General features: G+C 29.2%; 1 protein-coding gene across 3 annotated transcripts in view; it reads right to left on the reverse strand.

Annotated features, from left to right (window-relative positions):
• Positions 1 to 8,453, reverse strand: part of LOC106686817 (alpha-tocopherol transfer protein) — a 191,309-nt gene that overhangs the window by 122,619 nt on the left and 60,237 nt on the right. Inside the window, exon 1 of one of the 3 annotated variants that reach the window (XM_014430363.2) lies at positions 5,150 to 5,251. The exons of the other annotated variants lie outside the window; for them this stretch is intronic. Coding sequence (XP_014285849.1) covers positions 5,150 to 5,166 — 17 coding nt within the window. The 5' untranslated portion in view covers positions 5,167 to 5,251. Of the gene's footprint in view, positions 1 to 5,149; positions 5,252 to 8,453 lie in introns of those variants that run through there. 3 annotated transcript variants of the gene reach the window in all.

Genomic DNA, 8,453 nt, shown 5'->3' on the forward strand with positions numbered 1-8,453 from the left:
CAGCTTTGTTAGTAGCAAAACTATCCACATGATTAAAAAAATCTGACAATTAAGAAAATAAACCAATTGAAATTATTACATAAGAAACCAAACATGAAGACCTACTAACTCTCTTATGTTCCCTTATGTGTGCTTATAATAAATTATTGGGTGGTAATTTATAAAATTTGATGATCATGGCATAAAAATTTACATCGGAAGACTTTGACCCTGAAAAAAGGAAATATCTTCTGAATAATTAATTACACAAAAATTGCATAGTTAAGAAAATTATAGTAATAGGTTTAGCCTCATAGTCGCTCTTGCGTCACAGTTAAAACATATACAATATCTGCCACTTTATAAAGGTATAGTAAAATAAATACATTTACTTCAAAACGTCTGCGAAGTGATTTTATTAGCTAAATTAAATGTATAGAGTATTAAAATGTTATGCCAGTTAGCCAATTAAGTAAAAATCTATCTGTTAGCTAAATAAACCAAGGTTGACCAATTAGTTTATGATGCTATACACTTTCATAGATATATTGATACATATGCATTTAAATATATGTATGCACATCAAGACCCTGATTTCAATTAATAGAGGTACGGAATGGTAACCTTTCAAAAGATGGTTTAAAAAAACAGCCAAGAAAAAACAGAATAATCTATTTGAAAAAAAGTTTCTTTTATAAAGTATAACAAGCAGGAGGCTGCATGTGTTGTTCAGTAAATGATCTGAATTCCCACATTTTTTTCTTAATTCTACTTAATAGTTATAAATTTACGGCAATAAACAAAATTATTATTCCTGGTCTTTTATCCCCTAAACATAATTATAAACAATAAACGAAATGGCGGTATTAATCCCCCAATGGGTGGTCAAGATAATTATGAATATAAACTAACTGATGTACTTATCAAAATAATTTTATTAATAATGTATGAAACTAATAATGTAAAATTAAACAATATAGGAAGACAAAAAATAATTGTTTCGTAGTTATTGAATAAATAATAATAAAGTTGTTACGGCGGGTAAGGGTTTCAAAAGGAACCTTTGTTAGTCCAACCGTGAATATTACTGAAAATAAAAGAAATCATCTGCCGAATTTTGTTATTATCCTACGAGTATTTTGACTAATTGGACATAATAAAATTAAAGCATTTGAAAATAAAATATACAAACTAGAAAAAAAAAGAATATAACTAAATTTATATGTGTTGAAGTATAAATATCATTTATTGTAAAATCGATTTTTTTTCATGTCCACACTGTGTAACCTTGCTATAACCTCCGTGTTATTATGTTTGACCAAGATTACTGTTAACATGTGGTACTTTATTTGTCCTTAGTATATTGTGTTCATTAAAAGCTTAAAATCAGTGTATCAGTGAGTATTTGATTAAAATTGCATAAACAATATCTATTACAAAATTAAATTAAGGTTGACAACAGAAAAAAAAAATGTCCTAATTTCACCATTGGTGATGGATGGGTGATTAATTTTTATTAATACTGTTTTCCTCAATGTAACTTTACTGTAATTCAGTTCTGGCACTTCTTTTTTCCTGCCAAACTTTTCTTCTTTTCTTTTCATCTTTAACTGATTTATTTCTTTACACATTTTCATCTTTTTATTTCCCTACTATTCTCTCATCCGATTCTATGGTAAAAAAAAATAATTAAAAACTAGAAACATTAATAATTAAAATCGATTTAGTATATATCGAATATTTAACCAAAGTATTTTTAGAAAACAATTTCAATCGTATATTTCCCTTTGAAATTGAACAGTCCAATTCAGAATTGAAATCGAACGGAGGAAAGTGAACCGTTGTGTGCGATAGGAGTCACGACAATCTTTTATCTGCAATTGTCTCATTTAGTCCCGTATTTGATGATTGTTTAGTCACTTCAATGTTCAATCCTGATATCGTGTGACATATTTTCCAATAAAATTAAACCATAAAGCAATTGATCTTCAAATACTTTTTATAATAATTATTGTTTGTTGGAGCCAACCGGCCAAGTAATATAAAATTTCTGAAATTAATAAATAACAATGATTTAAATAATAAAAAAAAAAATCCGAACTGAAAATTAATACCCATGTATTTTTTTTTTTCGTTTATAATTTGAAATAAAATATTCAACCATTTGTCGTAATAGGAAATGGGTTGCTGATGAGTTCACATGAAATATATCATTCTTTACTGTGCCCCGTTAATAAACAGTTCTATGCTTATGAAAAAATAAAATACATAGTTGAAATATATTTTCTTGGTTCTCAGAAAATCTTTGAACATCAGTTTTGTTATTTTAATGCCTACCGTGAAGCAGTACGGGTTATAACTCGTTAACTCGACTTCTAAACTTCATGATAGGTAAGGATTTTTTTACAAAGCAAGTTGTTCCCGATGATTGTACATTAAAAGCGTCAAAGAAAGTTACGAAATAACTACAAGAGTATTTAATAATCTTTTAGTATGTCCAATCAATTGTTTTAAAATAAAATAAAAAGATTTTTTTTTAATTAATGATTAATTTTAATTTTATTTAAAAATTTAGATTTACGAGCTTCTATTGTATCAATTCAAAACTTGACAATATTTAAGAACAAAGAATATATATATATACTTTGTTCTTGTATATAAGAAGCGGTGTGGCTCAGTATATGGAGATTTATATCATTATAAATATGCATAAACTTATATGAGAAATCGGCTTGCAAGTTAATGCAGATTAAACATAGTATTTGTTTGTAAGCTGTCAAATCAACCCTAATATTGTCAAGAGACCACGCGAGAGGTAAAATCCCAAATAGACAGGCAGAATCAACAAAGTTGCTAAAGAGAATCATGTAGCAAACTAGAAAGCAGGAGCCCAAGATAGCAAGGCGTGAAAAGGGCTACTTCGGGCGGCCAAAGATCTGCAAGATCTAAAGAAAAAAAAAAATGTATGAATTATTGAAAAGTCACTTGAAAGAAGACAGACCTGATAATATGACAATATCAATGAGATGAAATTTAAAACGTCATTCGCCTATGTTTTCATTAGAAAAAGTTTTTTTTTTCCTGGAAGCGCATATGAAATATTCAATAAAATCCTAATTAAAGTAGGTTATTTTAATTTTCGATTTTGAAATTTATTTATTTGTGTAAAATATTTTCAATTTCAATTAATATTTCAAAAATCACCTATTTGAAATATTTAAATTTTAATGGAAATTAAATTCGTTATTTTTCTTAATTATTTGTTCCAGAAAATTTGTTACGTTAACAGTATTGTTCCTTAATGAATACGATTAAAAGAATATTGTTCAACAGTCTTGACAAAAAAAGTTGCTTGAAATGATTAAGGCTACAAAATTTTGAAAACTGTAGATAAAACTAGATTTTCAGTTACTTAGAAATATCGATACTTTATAAAGAATACTGACACTTCTTTTCTAATGCTGTAACTATCCGAGCCTAGTTTTAAATATTTAAGGAAGGAGAATCTAAAATATGTGAATGTTCCTCCGCATGACGTTCAATATCGACTGCAAAAATTGGTTGTAATATCTTTGCTTTTTTTAGTTTAACTTTTTAAGCAATTTCATTGAAGTGCTTATTATAAATATAATTAACTTTATCTTTGTGATTGTGAACTTAAAAGTACTATTCTGTTTGAAAAAATTAAATTCTTCTACGTGTTTAGGTACTTGGTACCTTAATATTGCATTAAACCTTCAGTGAAGGAATTTCTGGATAAAAAAACTTGAGCAACAGAGTGGATGGTGCCACAAAATAGTACTTGTGAGTCTAATCTCTCCCAGATTGGAGCTATCTTCTTTTTGTTCCAAATTAGGATCCTGAGCATTTTTATAGATGTTGATCCGAGAGACTAAAATCATTTCTGAGACTAACAAAAGGTGAACGACATTTCATGAGATCCTGCAAAAACAACTTAGTGAGTCTACCAACACGACTTTCTTTACTATGAAGACCAACGCATCTTTTTTGCTTTAGCTCCTCTCATATCGGTTCAAATAAGATTATTTTATTTTTATTTTTTTAGTTTATTTTATTAAAATATTTACCTGTTGTTTAAACTAGTACCTTGAATGTTCTGAAAGACGTACATTATTTAAATTATCCCAAGAAACGAGGCGTTTTGTAAAAAGTGAACGGGTTTACTTATAACAATAAGAATAACTTAAATAGTTAATATACAAGCAATATATATGACTCAATTATTTCCTTAATATTTTACGAATAAAAGTTCAATAGTTTATTCATTTCTTCTCTCAACACATTGTGTTCATCAAGACTTTGAACTAGCAGTAGCAATATTTTTTTTTAACATCAAGTTTCGAATAATAACACTTTTCAAGAGAACATTACTTACGGAGGATTCGGTACTTTTATTCTATTATAAATAAACTAAAGGATTTGTTAATAATTAAGTTTTATAGTAGGCAAAAAGTAATACCAGTTTCGAGGTCAACTATTTCAGATTCCATTGTGGGAGTCAATAAATAGAAGCTATAAACATTTGCTCCCATGAAAAAAAAAATTTATGTAAGTAATATTTTTCCTAAGTGTACAGAATCTAACTGAAATCTGAACTGTAAATAAAATTTTAGTTAGCTTTTTCATGATAACTTTATTCTTAATACTTCATCTAAAATGATTTTACAGCTAAGAAGTTTTAATAAATACAAGAAAACGAAACTGCTAAATTCTCTTAGTTGGCAACCTCTATCTTCAGTTTAAAATAAAGGGCTTGTAAACAGTATTTTCAACATGTCCTAAAGTTGTACAGATCAACATGTAATAGTTTCAAATATTTATTCTCTGTAATGGCGTTTACCAAAAATTTAACTTTAAAATAAGATCTAATTAAAAAATAATGTGTAAACTTAAAAATAAAGAACCATGCAAAAGACGAAGATATGTAAATTTTTTGACTCACGAGTAGAGCTCAAATCATACATAGATATCGAAAATAGTACTTCAGGTAATAATCAAAACCCTTTTTTCTTTAGGTAGTGCAAAACGTAAACTTGATATGAGTTTAGATGATTATTATTCAATAAATCCTAATGATATAATAAATATACATATTATATAATAAATGTAGTATCAATTGAATTTTATATTACTCTTTCCCATTACTGACCTGCCAACCTGCCCCATGACCGTCGGCTTCGACTACACTGGACACGAGTACACAACACAGCACCGAGGCATAACCCGGGCAAGTAGTGGAATGGGACTGATCCCATCCCAACCCTCTCCTCCCACCTCGGTCTCGCTTCACCACCTTTTAGGTTGTCCACTTCGTGAGGACGGTTATCACCCCTAATTTTGTGGCTTGAATCCTGTTATTAAAAGAGTGTAATGAGAATAGAAATAAAAACTTTAAAAAAGAGAATAATAATAATATTCCCTTAAACGCTCCTAAAGATCCACTAAAAAAGAAAGATTTTTTATTACGAAAAGATATTATTGAGTAAATAGAGATGAGCATGGTCTAAATCATTTTTTCTTCTCTCAACTTATTTTATAAATAGTTTTTAAGCCACTTTGAATCCGAATTTTTGATACTCAGCTTTGTATTCATAGCACAATGAGAACCACCATTCATATTTTCTAGATACAGTATCCAATATATACATAGATAATGAAGGATCACCATTAATAAATTCAACTTCATACGAATTTTTTGAAATACAGTAATCGAAAAGTCAGTGAGTGATTTATAGCTGACTGGTACGTTCCAGGGTTGTTATATAGACAATTCCAAATTAACCTGAGGAGTACAATAAAATATTATTTTTTTAAGACGGTGCCACCTTAAATGTAAATTATTCAACATAATTTATTCATATTAATAACATTCATGATAATCAACATAAAAAGAAACATGTGGAGGCAAATATTTTAAAAATATAACTGTGACATGGCTGGGAGAAAAGCTCTGGGATCTCTTGAAGCTCATCTTGGTCTGCCACATGAGGGCAGCAAAGCTTGGCTTTAAGTTCCCAAGGCTGAATTTAAATAGGTGTAGATGTGTGTTTATTGTATTTTATACAACTATATTTTCTTTTTCCTATTTTTTTATTATTATTTTATATTATATTGTTACCAGCTAATTTAATCTATTTATTTTTTGTTATTACTCTTCTTCTTAGTCTGTATAATAATAAATCGGTACTAATAAATATTTATTTCCCTTGATTATGGCCAATTGCATTACTATTTATTAATAGATAATTTTAAGCGTTCTTAAAATAAATAAATATAAAAATAGATAAATAACGTAAATGTAGGTTATAAATGGGTATATTATGAAGTTGGTAAAGCAGGGTCAAGGACCTGGGTTCGAATCCGGCTGTGGCAGATTATCTGTTACCTGTAGCCATTGAGTCAGCCCTGTGGGTACGGGAGCCCTCTAGGGTCCACCCTACCTCATAAAGTATTTTTACCCTTAATTGGGTAAAAATCTTGGGGTCGAAATCACCTCCTTTCAGAAACGTTGGTCTATTAACTGTATATCCTTACAAAGTATTGCATTCCTGACCTTTCATAGGTTGTAGCAGTACAGATTTTCTTTGGACATTATGAAGAACGGTTTTAAAATTCTCATTTAGTATTTGCATTATTTTATTCCGAAAGTTTATTTTATTATAACTTCAGAGTTAAATATTTTAAAAATATAATTAAAAAAAAAAAAATCAGTTCAAAATATTAATATGGAAAACCAAATGACCTTTGTACTATGACTAACAAAACGCAACATAGTGATGTACACCTGTTCAACGATCTACCTAGCCATTAGGAGTTTACTAACACTTTCATAATAAACTACACTGTCGTACTAACATACTGAAAAAGGAAATGGGCACTGTTCACCAACTCAGCAAATATGAGGAGACTAAAGCGGAGTCAGATATTATTCTCTTTCGCCATAGCAAACATTCCATTATTTTGTCATCTTCGAGAAAATACCGGTATTTTCGTTGAATGTCACTTTTATGGTACAAATTTGGTAATAAAAAAAAAATTTAAATAAACAAATATTTTATAATTTATTTTATATTACATTTTATGATATACCGAAATGATTTTACATAATTTTTGTAAGATTTAGTTGACAATTAATGAAATAAATCGGAATAGAGCTGGCACATTCCTTAATTCCTGTAATAAAAGTAATTTAATTTCTGGCCGTGCCTTAATAACTATCTAAAAAAATAATCTGGTATAAATAAACACATAGTAGCGTTTCCTTGATACAAGAAATTTTCGATCCTGAGGATAATTATTGTTTTTACATTCTACAGAATAATTCATATAATTAACAATGAGTCATCCCTACCAACAGTAATGATAAAGCAAACAATTTGAGACTTGAATATTCTGAAGATTTAGACAACATTCCAAACTAAAAAGTAAGACAGACATAAAGTATATACCCTTCCCTGTCTCACCTTGTGTACTGAAGTAGCAAAATATGAAGCACTGAGAGAGATTTATGTAAAGATCGCCCAGGCATTAAGTGTCAGATTAGTTTTTGGTCTAGTAGTAGACAGAGAATTAGACCAATAGTTGGAACCTAAATCATGATGATGATCGTTGTATTGATGATTATTTGTCTCAATACAAACTTTGGTAAGACTGGATTCCTTGTTTTTGTAGCGTAATAGATTTAACCGTATGTAACTTCCAAAATTTCCATCTTGATTTGGGCCCATCTATAAATATACCTAATCCAAAATACAAAACTTAATCTACAGTTTTCAATAAAAAAATATACAATTATGTTTATTGATAACATACCAAATATTTATTTTAGTTATAAGAATGAACTTTTTGATTAAATAGTAGTAGGCATATTAGCATATTAGTAGGCATAGAGATTGGGCCTATCGGTTCTTTTTTCAACCCTGGCGGCTAACACCGTTGCCACCGTGCGTTTATCAAGTTGGGAGTGTTAAGATTCATTTTTCGAGACCCCAGAGAAATAAATATTAACTGTCCCAGGTGGGAATTGAACCCACGACGTTTGGAAGAAGGCGCTCTGGAACCTATACTCCAACCCGCGCGGCCGCCACGTCCCTACTACCTCAATTTATCTCATGCTTTATTTTATTATTTTCATTTTTAACTGTCACTTATTTTTGTATGAAATGTATGGTAACAGGAAGCATTACGATCGTGAGAAATTTCCAATCTCAGTATTTAATAAAAATATACATGACAAAATCCCCGGTTTCCTAATAACAGGTAGTGTAAAATGTATAAAACGTGTGACTATTTTCAAATCATACCCTCTTTTTTCAAAATACATTTCAGAAATCTTTCATTTTTAGTAATAAGAAACAATAGCTGAATATAAAATATGGCTGAATTAAATTATTAACTAAAGAAGGAAATGAATGTATTCTTGTTTCCATGGCCGTTATGACAATTATCATATA

Source organism: Halyomorpha halys, unplaced genomic scaffold, assembly GCF_000696795.3.
Source record: "Halyomorpha halys isolate HHAL.00 unplaced genomic scaffold, Hhal_1.1 Scaffold881.1, whole genome shotgun sequence".
Classification (NCBI taxonomy): domain Eukaryota; kingdom Metazoa; phylum Arthropoda; class Insecta; order Hemiptera; family Pentatomidae; genus Halyomorpha; species Halyomorpha halys.